Source organism: Drosophila santomea, chromosome 2L, assembly GCF_016746245.2.
Source record: "Drosophila santomea strain STO CAGO 1482 chromosome 2L, Prin_Dsan_1.1, whole genome shotgun sequence".
In the NCBI taxonomy this organism is placed as follows: domain Eukaryota; kingdom Metazoa; phylum Arthropoda; class Insecta; order Diptera; family Drosophilidae; genus Drosophila; species Drosophila santomea.
Window position 1 is genome coordinate 20,789,210 of NC_053016.2, and position 15,128 is coordinate 20,804,337.

The 15,128-nt window shown below is 41.0% G+C and overlaps 2 protein-coding genes across 4 annotated transcripts; one reads left to right on the top strand and one right to left on the bottom strand.

Moving 5' to 3' along the window:
- Positions 1–7,166: 7,166 nt before the first annotated feature.
- LOC120458220 (tubulin-specific chaperone E) lies at positions 7,167–9,315 on the bottom strand. The gene is made up of 5 exons (XM_039645800.1): positions 8,971–9,315; positions 8,434–8,906; positions 7,955–8,378; positions 7,613–7,895; positions 7,167–7,559 (listed from the first exon to the last, which is right to left on the bottom strand). The coding sequence occupies exons 1-5, from the start codon at positions 9,064–9,066 to the stop codon at positions 7,264–7,266; spliced, it is 1,572 nt and encodes a 523-aa protein (XP_039501734.1). The 5' UTR covers positions 9,067–9,315; the 3' UTR covers positions 7,167–7,263.
- A 1,648-nt stretch (positions 9,316–10,963) lies between these two features.
- On the top strand, positions 10,964–15,102 carry LOC120458732 (transmembrane protein 164). 3 transcript variants are annotated; one of them, XM_039646520.2, is made up of 5 exons: positions 10,964–11,221; positions 13,271–13,645; positions 13,706–13,898; positions 13,954–14,054; positions 14,399–15,102. In XM_039646520.2, the coding sequence occupies exons 2-5, from the start codon at positions 13,316–13,318 to the stop codon at positions 14,771–14,773; spliced, it is 999 nt and encodes a 332-aa protein (XP_039502454.1). In that variant the 5' UTR covers positions 10,964–11,221; positions 13,271–13,315; the 3' UTR covers positions 14,774–15,102. The 3 variants fall into 3 exon arrangements, with proteins under 3 accessions (XP_039502454.1, XP_039502439.1, XP_039502444.1); XM_039646505.2 differs by having other exon boundaries at positions 10,965–11,072; XM_039646510.2 differs by having other exon boundaries at positions 10,975–11,072; positions 13,274–13,645.
- The last annotated feature ends 26 nt before the right edge of the window (positions 15,103–15,128 follow it).

Consider the following 15,128-nt stretch of genomic DNA (forward strand, 5'->3'; position numbering starts at 1 on the left):
GTAACAGGCAGAAGGAAGCGTTTCCGACCATATAAAGTATATATATTCTTGATCAGGATCAATAGCCGAGTCGATCTGGCCATGTCCGTCTGTCCGTCCGTCTGTCTGTCCGTCTGTCCGTATGAACGTCGAGATCTCAGGAACTACAAAAGCTAGAAAGTTGAGATTAAGTATACAGACTCCAGGGACATAGACGCAGCGCAAGTTTGTCGATTCATGTTGCCACGCCCACTCTAACGCCCTCAAACCGCCCAAAGCTGCTACGCCCACACTTCTGAAAAATGTTTTGATATTTTTTCATTTTTGTATTAGTCTTGTAAGTTTCTATCGATTTGGCAAAAGACTTTTTGCCACGCCCACTATAACGCCCACAAACCGCCAAAAACTTTCAGTGTTGAAGACTCTCCTTCGCACTTCCATGGGCTGAGTAACGGGTATCAGATAGTCGGGGAACTCGACTATAGCGTTCTCTCTTGTTTTTTTTTGGTTTTAACCCACATTATTGTGTGATTAACTTTAACGTTCTGGCCATCATGGTTTTTCAAGAAATACGGACCAATGATTCCATCAGCCCATAAAGCGCACCAAACATGAGGATTAGCTTCACTCCAAATTCGGCAGTTATGTTTGCTTACATAGCCATTCAACCAGAAATGCGCTTCATCGCTAAACAAAATTCCGTTACGAACATCGGGAACAAGGGCTACCTTATTTTGGGCCTGTCGCTCCACGCAGCCGGCAGGATTAAACAAGACCAGTTGTAATAGTTAATACAAACGTAAATCAATTATTGTTATCCTCTTGCTCATTTATTTGCTTATTATACCCGTTACTCGTAGAGTAAAAGGGTATACTAGATTCGTTGAAAAGTATGTAACAGGCAGAAGGAAGCGTTTCCGACCATATAAAGTATATATATTTTTGATCAGGATCAATAGCCGAGTCGATCTGGCCATGTCCGTCTGTCCGTCCGTCCGTCCGTCTGTCCGTCCGTCTGTCCGTCTGTCCGTCCGTATGAACGTCGAGATCTCAGGAACTACAAAAGCTAGAAAGTTAAGATTAAGCATACAGACTCCAGAGACATAGAAGCAGCGCAAGTTTGTCGATTCATGTTGCCACGCCCACTCTAACGCCCACAAACCGCCCAAAACTGCCACGCCCACACTTTTGAAAAATGTTTTGAAATTTTTTCATTTTTGTATTAGTCTTGTAATTTTCTACCGATTTACCAAAAAACTTTTTGCCACGCCCACTCTAACGCCCTCAAACCGCCCAAAGCTGCTACGCCCACACTTTTGAAAAATGTTTTGATATTTTTTCATTTTTATATTGGTCTTGTAAATTTCTATCGATTTGCCAAAAAACTTTCTGCCACGCCCACTATAACGCCTACAAACCGCCAAAAATTGTGTTTAAGACTCTCCTTCTCCCTTCCACTAGCTGAGTAACGGGTATCAGATAGTCGGGGAACTCGACTATAGCGTTCTCTCTTGTTTATTAAAGCAAACGTTCGTATGCGTTCTTATCTTTTCGCACAGAGCGCTCGGACAAACTCTCTCATGTTAAATCTCAGTCGTGCATACAAACGTTTTTGCGCAGGTTTGGATCCTTTCGCTGTCAAAAAAACTACAATAAACTTAGAATACTATTTGAACTATAAGTGTTATTAATTTAAAAGCTAATGAAAAAGCTCGTAGGCTAATCGTTTCGTGACCCCGACCAATGCAAATCGCGAAATACATACATATCGACAAATAATAAACCATAAATACTGCTGCAAATTTTGTGTTCTCAGCTGCGCGAGAGTATTGCTCAAGCTGTATACATCTTTAATAAAACCAAATCCAACGTTTTCTTTAAACATATATGTTGGGCATCGATAGTTATCAACGTGCCTGCTAAGCGATAGTATACGAAGTAACATCACCAGGACAAATAAAGAGCGTCGAGGAATATCTAGGGAGTGCAAGGCGTACGAGGAGCAGAAAATTAGGATCGTGAGGAGAGAGTCAAGTTGCAAGAGTAGAGTAGAATTGCAAGCTGCACTTTGCCCTAATGTCTTCTGGTGATTATTCTGTCCGGTTGCCGGCCAAATTAGGAGATTCCTATCAGCAGGCCATGCGGATGTTTTTATCTCTTGAGAGGAAGCTTAATCCAAATCCTGTCGTGAAGAATCAGTATTCTGCATTCATGATGGAGTATCTGGGCCTGGGCATATGTCTATTGCTCCTACATCCCTGGTCAGTTCTTGCCGATACTTGGCATGGAAGTTATTAAAGAAGATAGCTTTACAACTAAGCTTATGCTTGTCTGTGAGCGCTATGCACCAGTTGGCGATGGATGAGCAGACAGCATTTCTTATTGGAGCAGAAATTCTTCGTTGCAATTTATTCGTGGATGATCTAATATTAGGTGCCAGTCCCGTGGAAGCTGCCATTAACATTATGCACCAGACCACTAAAATTCTTGCTTAGAGCCGGGGAAATGGTTCAAGCTGAGGAAATGGTATTCCAATAATCCGTTAGTTGTAGAGGATGTACCCAAGGAGGACATGGAATCCTACTTGAAATTGGATGATGGGATGGACACTAACAAAACTTTGGGATCCTATCTCTGATCATTTCTTGTTCTTATTTGCTGTTATACAGTCATCATCGACCCCATGTAGACGCACAATTGCAAGGTTTTATAATCCCATAGGCCTGGTTGAGCCCGTAATCGCAAAGTGTAAAATCTTACTGCAACAGCTCTGTAAGGAAACAAGATGCTTAAAATACGAAATGCTCAAAATACGTTGAATTCCTACGTTTTGTGCTGGACTCAGATTCAGATCTTGAAATTCATGGATTTCGCGATGCTAGCCATGAGGTTTACGGTGCTTGTGCTTACATTGTGTCCAAAGGAGAACAGCGTTCCAGCCATTTATTTTGCCCGAAAACTCGTGTTGCTCCCTTAAAGACCATTACTGTTTCTAAGTACTTTCATGGTTTAACATTATGTTTCGACGGCCTTAAATATCTTAAATCTCTCCAGAGGTGCTCTTCCCTCTGAGCTCTGCGAGTTCCCAGTCTTCCCACGGACCGTCCTTTCTAATCGGGTCAGAGAAAGATTGACCATCTGCTGGTCTCGCTGAAAAGCCACGGCCTGAGCTTCGTCGAAGTGTATTGCTGGCAAAATCTCCATATGTGAACATAACAATTTTCTCTAAGTTTTGCAATAGAGTTCGGCATCCTGGTCTCACGGTAGCGAATCTTCAAAAAGGAATTTAGCTGATGTTGCGCACACTCATCTATGGGAGGAAACACAATCTTTAAGGATTAAAGGAAATGTTTCCCCATCCATATCTCTAGCTTCTCTTTCGCCTTTCCCGGATCAGTTGTGCCTTCTTCGAGTAGACGGGCGACTACGGAATTCTTTGCTGGATTTCAATGGCCAGCACCCAACGATACTGCCAAGATTCCATCCAGTAACGTTGGCAATTATTTTGCATTACCATGAGGCTTCTTACAGGCCCTAGAGCTCTTCTTGGTATAATTCGTTTCAAGTATTGGCCTATTGTTGGGAAAAAGACTTTCGGAGGAGCGGATTAACGGATCGCAAGCCTTTTAGGTCACTGGAGTCGATTTTTGTAAGCCATTTTTCTACAAGCCGGGGGTTCGCAACAAGGCCCCTATAAAGTGCTACGTCTGCGTATTTATTTGCTTCGCAACCAAGGCTGTGCATCTGGAGCTAATCGGGAATCTCTTCACAGTAGCAAATCTCCACGGTCTCAAGCGCTTTGTATGCACCATGCGAAAGCTTAAACCAATTTGGTCAGACAACGTCACTAATTTTGTCGGCGTTAGAAATGAGCTACTGGAACTGAAGCGGCTGCCCCTTAGCAGTGCTCACCAGATGTTGGTGCTTAATTTTTGTCTAGCTGAAACTATCGATTGGCATTTCATGCCTCCACGTTAAACCCATTTTGAGGGGCTTTGAGGTGAAAACGGCCAAGCACCATTTTTATCGTGCTGTGGGTCCTTCAGTTCTGACACTCGATGAACTGAGGACTTTTGTATGCCGTGATTAATTCTAGACCTTTAGTCTCACTTTCAGGGATCGCCGCTGATGATTCTTTCCCTAACACTTTTCTTGAACGGCGGTCCTGCTTATTCCTTCGATGAGTCCGACGTGACAAGTCACAACTACAACCGCTTTAATACATTGCATTCCGAGGCCTGGTCTGTGGGTAAACGACGTTGTTCTTGTCAAGGACGAGAATCTACCCCCAATGAGGTGGCCCCTAGCTAGAGTGCTTCAGCTGATACCCGGCAGAGAAGGTGTCACCCGAGTTGCCGTACTGAAAACATCCTCAGGAGAGACAAGATGTGCAGGGAACAAGCTGTGTCTGCTGACTGTGCTGAAAGCCTGGCTTCCAACGGGAGGAGTATGTCGGGCCACGCAGCTCGCAGCATTGAACAAGACCAGTTGTAATAGTTTAGATTAACGTGAACCATTCTTTTCATCTTGCTCATTTATTTGCATATTTTATATAAGCATACAAGCGCGTTCTTATTTTTACGGAGACAAACTCTCCCACTTCTAATCTCAGTCGTAGCGCTGGTTTTAGCCCTTTCGCTGTTAAATCAACTACAATAAGCTAAGAATACTATTTAAACAATAAGTGCTGTTAATTCAAATGCTCAACAGGGCTAAACAGGGCGCATTCGACGAATCTACGCCTTGCTTGATAATCGATTGGCTTTCAAAATTCGGGAGTGGCAATTTTAGCGGTTCGTGGGCATTAGAGTGGGTAAGACAACAATAGGGACCAAACTGGCGTTGCGTTAATGTCTCTGGAATCTGCATGCTTACTCTTAACTTTTTAGCTTTTATAGTTCCTTATATCGAGACATTCATACGGGCGGACAACAATACATATACTTTTCAGCGAATCTAGTTCAGCCTTTTAGTCTGAAGGTAACGGGTATAATTTATGTAGAGTTTATTCCGTGCCTAATGACAATGTTTATTAAGCTGAAGCTGTACACAAATAAGACCAGTGCTCTCAGTCCCTTCAGATCCGTTCTTGAATTCGAGACGAAAGGGATCTCAATTTCTTTTTTTTTTTTTTTGAATTAGGACGCCATACTCGTAGATTTGTTGAAAAATATGTAACAGGCAGAAGGAATGAAGGAAGGAAGCTTTTCCAACCATATAAAGAATATATATTCTTGTCCGTATGAATGGAACTATACACGCTACAAGGTTGAGATTAAGCATAAAGATTCTCGAGAATCTAGACACAATGCAATTTTTTTGACCCGTGTTATCACCCCAACTCAAACGCCCACAAATTTCCCAAAAACTGCCACGCCCACACTTTTAAAAAAATTTTCAATATTTTGCCAAGCCCACTCCAACGCCCACAAAGAAGCGCCGTACAGAGCACTACTCCTCGTCCGGGCAGATATTCAACGCAACCCACGCGCCGACAAACTCATTAATAATGTATAGTCTGCAAGTCCTAAACATGACTGATTTTTTCGTGGGGGCAATTCCCTCTGTTTTAGAGCAACTTTAGCTTTGTCGCCAGGCGACAGACGAATTATGCAAATTTTCACGATTTAATACATTGCGGCAAATATTTTAGAAACAGTTAATCGATTATAAACTTTTGCTCTTCACAAATCATTATAGATAATAGAATCTAGAGTAAAGTAATAAACACGCCTTAGTGTGTGTAATCTAAAACAACAGAGAATGAGCTGCCCTTACTCGTTAAGGCGATATACGATTTTTTAGCATTCATTTGATTAAAAAGAAAAAGCCAAACATTTTTAAAAATTGACGGCGTGATAGTTTTTGTCGATTTCTTGGTGTAAGAGTTGACTTTGCCAATACAAATAATAAAATGATATGGGCGTCACAGTTTTGGGCGTGGCAATCTTCGAATACAACCCTACGCTTCCCTAGAATCGGCTTGCACTATCTTAACCCTCTACCTTTCAGCGAATCTAGTATACCTTTAACTACAGGAGAAACGGAAATACCGGGATGCTGAGGCCGCTAAAGAAATATGTTTCACATTCTTAGCATGGCTTCCTATATCGTAAAAAACGTTTATAAGCCATTATATGTTCTTGACAAGAATTAGCGTCGGCAGATCCATCCAAACGTCTATGCTATCTTATAAATATTTTAAATACACATTTAGTTAACTAATAATTTAGCTAATATCGTTTTGTTCCGCAATATATGCAAAAAAAGTAATTTAATTCTGCGGTTTAGTAACGTGTTTTCTTTTTTGAAAAGCAAAACAAAATATCATTTATTAGTACCTTAACATAACATTTGCAATTTAAACAAGAGAGAACGCTATAGTCGAGTTCCCCGACTATCTGATACCCGTTACTCAAGTAGTGGAAGTGCGAAGGAGAGTCTTCAACACTGACAGTTTTTGGCGGTTTGTGGGCGTTAGAGTGGGCGTGACAAAAAGTTTTTTTGGGAAATTGATAGAATTTACAAGACTAATACAAAAATGAAAAAATATCAAAACATTTTTCAAAAGTGTGGGCGTGTCAGCTTTGGGCGGTTTGAGGGCGTTAGAGTGGGCGTGGCAACATGAATCGACAAACTTGCGCTGCTTCTATGTCTCTGTATGCTTAATCTCAACTTTCTAGCTTTTGTAGTTCCTGGCATAATGCTTTCAAATAGGGGAAAAAAAACAGAATTAAATGAAAAAATAAATAAAAAATGTTTCAAACGTGTGTTCGTGGTTTTGGGCGTCTTGTGGGCATGGGAAAAATTTTTTTGGCATATCGATATAAATTTACAAGACAAACAAACAAATGAAAAAGTATCAACGAAAAATTTTAAAAAAGTACGAGCGTGGCAGTTTTTGGTGGGTTGCGCTGCATCTATGTCTCTGGAAACTGTATGCCCTTTCTTAATGTTTCTTTTAATCATTCTTGCTTTATATTTCTGAGATCGAGGCGTTCATACGGATAGACGGACATGGCCTGATCAAACTCGTCTATTGAAACTGATTAAATAAATATACTTTAAAGGGTCGGAAACGCTTCCTTCTACATGTTACATATTACTTACATACATACTTTTCAACGAATCTAGTACACCTTTTTACTCTACTAATAACGGATATAATTAAACAGAGGGGGCAGAAGTAAAATCAAACAAGAATTTATGATTTTTAATTGTCTAAAACTGTAATACATCTAAAATACGGAGAATCATGTAAATTCCATGTTATTTTACTGGCCGCTATTGAACCAAAACTGTATCATGCTCCTGTACAGAATAGAAGTCCAGTGTCTTAGCATTGTTATCCAGTGGTACCACCAGATCCGGATGCAACGCATCAACATAGCATAGCTGCGGAACATCACCGCTCAACCGGAATCGCTTCATAACCAGTCCCTGCAGAGTCTGCACAGTAATCATTCGCGGGACTTTTTTTTCCCAAGTCTCACCCGTCAGCTGATACCTTATGGAAACCTTAATTAAGTTCGACTGCTTTGCTTGACTGCGTGGTACAAAGTCTGCCGGGGAACCATACTCTGTGAAAAGATTTAAAATAATTTTTGAAAACCCTATGCAGAAAGTTGCTTACTTTTAACCAGCAGTGAATATGTGCGATGTCTTCGGCAAAACTCTCGTATGGAATCCGGCCCTTCTTCCGTCGCCTGCATCCACTCTAGAGCGTACTTTTTCCAAATATCGTACTCGGCACCACGTCTCTGCTCCGCTGTCACCTCGGCTTTGTTAATGAACTGCAGGCTGGCTATGCTAGCTACAGCCTTGGAGAACATTTCATCAAAGTTTGACTTTAAGTGCGGAGTCTTACTCAGGCGTTTCAACTGCGGTAGCTTGTCCAGCTCGTTAAACGTATCAGCCTGCGCAGATTACATTACTAAAGTAAAATTTGTAGTACCGAAATATTACGATGCCCTACCTCATTCCAAATGGGATTGTGAAGAAGGTTTAGCTGCTCCAACGAGACAAACATATTAAGCTTTTCCTTTGAATCACAGTCGGGAAGTTTTATCTCCTCGATACCATTTTCCATGATATTCAATAAGCGCAATGTTGTGAGATTGCCTAACTTTGCCACTTGGTCAAAATCCATAATGTTCGTTCGGTGTAAGTCGAGTTCATGTAGCTGCTTAAATATTTTTTTTCGATCGACTTCTGCTAGCTGGCCGAACGAATTCTCCTGTAAGCCCAGTGACAAAATATTTGGCCAAAGAAGCGCTGTATGCATCACGTCCTTCCAGTCAGAAAAGCCACAGCAGCGAAGGTTTATGCGTTTGAGTTGCCGGAATGAGGGCTCAAGCTCCGTGATTTGGGATGACGCGGGCAGGACTAAACGGTTGGAGCTGAAATGATTGGCAAATTTAAGACGCACCCATCAGGGCATGGCCTTTCACTTACCTCAGGTTCAGGTTGGTTAGGCAGGGCAGTTGTTGAGCAATGCTGGCCACGATCTCCCAATTCCAGATTAAGGTATGGCTTACGTTCAACGTGGTAAGGTGTGTCAACTCCTTCAGGTATCCGGCAGCATTTACCGGCGTCTGGTCTACACTCACCTCCGCCAGCTGCTCGAACTTGCTCTGCTTACGAGCGATCTTGTCCATGCCCACGACTTCAAAAAGCGACGCCTGCAGACTTGCCTGAGCTTCCCGGATGAGAGACTCATTAACGTTGCTCGAGTGGTAGTTTAGGTACCGTTCCCGGGCCGCGTCCTCCAGGGTGGCACACGGCCCAACCTTTCCCGGTCGAATGAAGCTGCCTCCCGTGGGTGTCTGCGTCTGAAAGTAGCGCTTGCCGTCCATGATGCCGTTGTGCTTGCCCCGCAGTCCGTCGTCCCATTCGACGCCCAACCAGGTACCCATATGGCCGTTCACCTGAAATAGGAATCGCAACTTGGGATTAAGCATTATGAAAGCGGAAACACATCAAACGGCTCACCTCTCCTACATAACGCACTGTGCCGTAGTTGTCTCCTATTTTGATGCGTGTTCCTAGGGGATAAAAAAGCTGGACTTCATCGATAATTCCCACCATCGTTGTGGCTGTTGTTTATGTGGTTTCCTCGGCGCACACACAAGTATATATATATTTGTCGTCTGTTGATTCGCAGCTGTTCCCAGAATGTGTTCGGTTAGAGCTACACAAGATTTCTCCGGGGTTTAAATCAACATTTCAGCTTATATGAAGTGAAAATTAAGCTCTGCGTAGATCCTGCAGCCTAAATTCTGAGTCACAAACTATTATTTATATTTAGTGTTTAGTCAAATGTGGGTGTAAGCGGATGCCAACGAAATACCTATTAATTACGGGGGCTGGTCACACTTTGAAAGGCGTAAAATGTTAGATACGTAAGAATCCGTAACGTAACTACGATTGTTAATGATTGTCTTCATTATTTTGAGCCGTAATTCGATAATAACAAATTTTATGAAAAGACAGAATATAATAAAGTAATTGAAAAATCAGTTCCCCCTTCGAAGGTCGGGTGTTTAAATTCCCTGTATTTAAAAAACTTTGCAATTAAGTATTTTTTAACTAATAGTACACTAAATTGTGATCAACCATTTTCGAGGATATTGCATTTTTATACCCGTTACTCGTAGACTAGATTCGATGAAGTAAGTAACAGGAAGAAGAAAGCGTTTCCGACCATTTGAAGTACATATAATATATACAAATATGTATACATATACATACATATATGTATACATGTATTCATATATGTATACATGTATTCATATATTCTTGATCAGGATCAGGAAATGTTAATGTGTAAATTAATGCTTTTTAAGATACATTTTATTTAATCAACGTCGTTAATTTTTCGCAATTATACGTAAAATTGCTTTTGAAAAATTCCAAGTAATTCCTAATTAGAATCTAAATATGTAATTCTATTCGGTATACAACAGTTTTTGTACTCGTTATTCGTGGCCGGTTTGTGGGCGTCAGAGTGGACGTTCGAAAAAGTTTTTCTGCAAATCGAGAGAAATGTACATAACTAGAAAAAAAAAGAAAAAATATTAAAACATTTTTCAAAAGTGTGGGCGTGACAGTTTTGGGCGGTTTGTGGCGTTAGAGTGGGCGTGGGCGTAGATCAACAAACTAGCGCTGCGTCTATGTTTCTAGAATCTGTATGCCTAATCTCAACCTTCTAGCTTTTATAGTTCCTGAGATCTCGACGTCCATACGGACATACGGACGGACAGACGGACAGGGCCAGATCGACTCGGCTATTGATCATGATCAAGAATATTCCTTCTGCCTTTACATACTTTTCAACGAATCTAGTATACCCTTTTACTCTTCGAGTAATGGGTATAAAAGTTTAGTAAAATAAAGTTTGAAAGCTCAGGGCCATTTTTATTAAGCGTTTTAAATCACTGATATAGTCTGTTTATTATTGTCCAAATCAACTTTAATTGACTATGTTTTGTCTTCCCTCTGAATGTCTGCACGAATTATTACAATTATCATTGGACTATATTGAAAAAGGGTAAATTAAAATACTAACTAAAAAACAAAAGATTACGTTTTGAAACAACGCAAGACATAATCAGATAGCCGAGTGTTTCTGTCATAAATATGTATATATGTAAGCATTACAAGTATACTTTCTTGCCGGCACCGCATTATCATCTTTTCTGGGTCAGTCGCCCCCTTAACCGTCGCTCATTGGTAATCCAATTTGCGATTGACGACGTGCGGTCGCATTGGAAATCCACATCCGCATCAGATGTACAAATTTGCATATACATAAGAGGGCCTCGTGTATGGATATCATACATTGCCTCCCTCGACCCAATGCAGCCGTTAAAATAATTTTTGGCGCCCAATTTAGCAGAGAGCAAAAGACTTGAGCATGCTTGCGCGTGCGCTGAGAGGAAGAAAGTGAAAGCTCGACCAAGGACAATGTGAGGCAACCGCGCTAAGTCCCAGTCCATTGCAGACAGTCGTTCAGTAAAAACGTCGCGTTTTTCGCCACACTTTTTATTTTCGCCCAACGAATTGCATGCTTAATGCAGATATGCAGCCGCAATGTAATTAAAAATAAAGAAGGAACACGGAATGTGCGATATCCGCGGGTTTTACTTAATAGCGTAAAAAATCAATTGGTGATTATAGGGTTATCTCAACGAGCTTCGGTTCGGACCAGAACACGTGGTAGTTTCAGTCGGAAGACTTATAGGTAACGGATGGAAAAATCGAAAATCGTGTCAGCAAACGGGGTTATTTCTTTTGATTTATCCAAGAATGCCTGTCACCATATGGATTCGAATGAATATAATCTGGTTTTAATAATACCGGTACTTTAGTCGGTGTTTTCCCCCAAAAGCTTTCGTGTTCCGAACAATGAAAATCACAATGACTGCTGCTGAGGGTCCGACCTCTGCTAGGTTTCCGTTTATTGGCTTGTAGCTGAACCGTATTGGTTAAATTTGTGGCCTGATCTGGGATTATTCATAGCCACCTTGCGGAAACACGCCCAAAAGTGCACTTCGAATACGTCGCTGGGTTACATTGCAGTAGGCCCGCACATTGGCCTTCGGCTTTCCGCTTTTTATACCCGCTACTCGAAGAGTAAAAGGGTATACTAGATTCGTTGACAAGTATGTAACAGGCAGAAGGAAGCGTTTTCGACCATATAAAGTATATATATTCCTGATCAATATTAATAGACTAGTCGATCCGGCCATATCCGTCCGTATGGACGTCGAGATCTCAGGAACTATAAAAGCTAGAAAGTTCAGATTCACCATGTAGCCTCCAGTGACATAGGCGCAGTGCAATTTTGTCGATTCATGTTGTCACACCCACAAACTGCTATAAACTGCCACGCCGACACTTTTGGAACATATTTTGAAATTTTTTTCATTTTTTTATTAGTCTTGTTAATTTCTACCGATAGGTCAAAAATCTTTTTGGCACGCCGACTCTAACGCCCATAGGCCGCAAAAAACTGTCAATGTGGACATTTCTCCTTCGCTCTTCCACTATCAGATAGTCAGAAACTCGACTATAGCATGCTCTCTTGTTGATTTTGGCCTTGGCAAGTGGCCAATGGACAGCTGCGACAAATGTCAACGCTGACATGATTTAATTTTTTTTGAGATCTATGCCGGCATGCCGTGTAAATGTCGTTTGTTTTTAAATTTAGCTGCTGATATTACACACGCTGCAATGCGGCAATCTCCTGGTAACCATTGTTTTGAAAACAACATCCCTGTTATTGTATTTAGAGTAGAGTCTAGTTCGAAGAGCACTCGCCCACCAAGTAACTCCATTCTCGCAGACAAAAAGGGTGGAAAAGTATACCTGTTACAGGTAGAAAAAATCGATTCCGGCCCTATGTCCGTCCATATGAACGTCGAGATCTGTTGAAATATATCATCTAGAAACTTTCTAGTAAAAAGTTAAGATTAAAAAAGCAATTGTAGATACGCCATGTTTGTTTAGAAGATTGTCACTCCCCCTCTAAAGACCACAAGCCGCAAACACTGTGAAGCCCAAGCTTTATAAATGGCATTTTTCATTTTATAATTTTTGGTTGCCAATTTTCTTCGATATACCAAAGATAATTTGACAACGCCCAATATAACGTTGACACCCCTATACAAAAGTATCAACCCCTTATTTTTGAAAGATGTTTTGATTCTGCTATTTTTCTTACCAATTTATTTTAGTATGCAACAAAAATGTTGTATCTTCTGCTTGGCACTCCCACTAACTGAGTAACAAATATTTGAAAGTCGAGGATCTGAAATATAGCGTTCTCTGTTTGTGTAGATATAACCAAATCATAGTAGGGTCAATTTAATCAACCGTTTAAACTTTTAGTATATTCTTATTCCGGATCACTAACCGAGGCGATAGTCCGATATCGCCCGTCCGTATACACGCTGTCTTTAGAATGCAATTGTAATTTAAATTTTTTTTCGATTCTTATCGTTAAATTAAATAGACTCTTTATTTCAAAAGATATTTAAATGTTTTAAATGTACAGCGTCCCATATATTTACATATATAAGTTGGTAATGCAATACACCTACTGTGTGTAATTTAATTTATAAACAGATGCGCTTCATCTTCGAAAGAAGTGTAATTTATTTTTAAGAGATACACGCTATCTGATAAATATTTTAAATAAAACTTTAGAATAGGGGTCGCCCTAGATTAATACGTTACTTGATTCCAAACATTGCATGGCTCAAAATACTAACAACGGTTTTTTTTTCAGAAGTGGTTATTGTACTACCGTGGACGCCGCGCACACAGCCTTAAAATGGGATGGGACTGGGCAGTCGGAGGTATATCCGATGAGATTCCGAGGACGACGGGGCCAGAATGCATCAACTACATGACAGATCGACGTCGGTGGGTAGAGACGGTACTGCTGTCCGCCCTCTTTATATTTATAATGCACCGCTCTTGGCAACGCCTAGCGCCGATTAAACTTCCACTGCCCCACGAGATACAGAAGCCACTCAGTCCCACGCGACTGTTTCTTCTTATATCCTTGTCAATGATTTTTGGCATTGAGATGGGCTTCAAACTCTCCGGGCAGTCAATGATTTTCGCCTTGAATCCATGTCATGTACAGTCCTGTCTGCAGGTTAACAATTTGTGATGTGGTATGTCGTAGAACAAATAAAAATACCCAGGACACTTTCAGATCTATCTTCTGGCCGCCAAGCCGACGAAGACGACAACAGCGCTCTTTCGTATACAGATGAGCAATCTCAACGGTCCTTTTCTGGCCTTTCTTTTCCCAGAGGTGGAGGGCCGCACATATCCCTTCGAGCAGGCCACCTATTGGATCCAGCATGCACTGCTATATATAATACCTATTTACATTATTCGAAGCGGTAATTATAGGGCGCCATCTATTTGGTCAGAATATACCCTTGTTTTCTCTTTCAGGAGCGTACACTGTCGAGGACCTCAGTGAATTCCACTGGTCTCATATAGGTACCGCCTTCATGCTGTTTTATCACTTCGTCCTGCTCTCCCCGCTTTCAATTGTAAGTTTTTATTTTAACAAATTTGAATACATGTAGATACATGTACACTCAGGCAGCCTTAAAAAGAAAGAAATTATTAATACTATTGTATTGGACATAAAGTGAACGATTTTTAATTGTTTTCAAGGATACATATTTAATATGTATGTATTGTCAATTGTGAGTGGACTATATTTCGAATCCGAAAGTACCATTAAATTAAAGGCTACGTTCTATTACATCACTGTCTAAACATCACATTAAACTGAAGACTTATTGGGTCAGAGTTTTCGAGGCCTAAAATTGTCCAAAACCGTCCATATTCAAACTTTGGGTGTTTCCCTAATACCTCCCCTTCGTTGCAGTTCACTGGTATCAATCTGGACCACATGCTCTGTGCGGCGATGTCAGATCCGTTCCAGGGCCCGAATTACCGAATATTTGCTTGTTGCCACCAAGCACTGCTTTGCCCTCTGCTGAGTAAGGGCACGGTGGTGCTGTTCGGTCGACGGAGTTGGAGCAATAGCGGCCTTAACGTATCGGGAAGTATGCCGGAGACAAAGAGCGAGGTCGTCCAGTATCACAAAATAACTCCGGCTGACTATGCCATGCAGGAGGAGACGATCTTGCGGCACAGATTTAGCAACCAGGAGGCGGTGGACGATGGACATCTGCATGACACGGTTGAAATGGCGTCCCTTACATCGGAGTATACCATGCCTACAACCAAGATCGACTAGTACATACTACGTCTATTATGCCTGTCAATTTACGAGTCACTAAGGCTGCGATCAATGTGTTGCAGATAGCCGTTTATACTTAAATAGAAAGGATTTGTGTGAGATCTAAGAAAGCAGAATGTATTTAACAAAGATGTGTAGATAAAAACAAATAAGGCTAATTTTCATGCTCATTGAGGTTATACTTCGAAACAAAACAAATAATTCTTACTTTGAAGAAAAATCAAAAGTTACACCACTTCAAAGAATAATAATAGTGTACGTGTCTTAAATTGTAAGCCGATAGCGAGAAACAGATAAATTTAAAAATTAAATTGAGCGCCAAGGAACGGGAAACTCTAAAGGTATGTGTTCG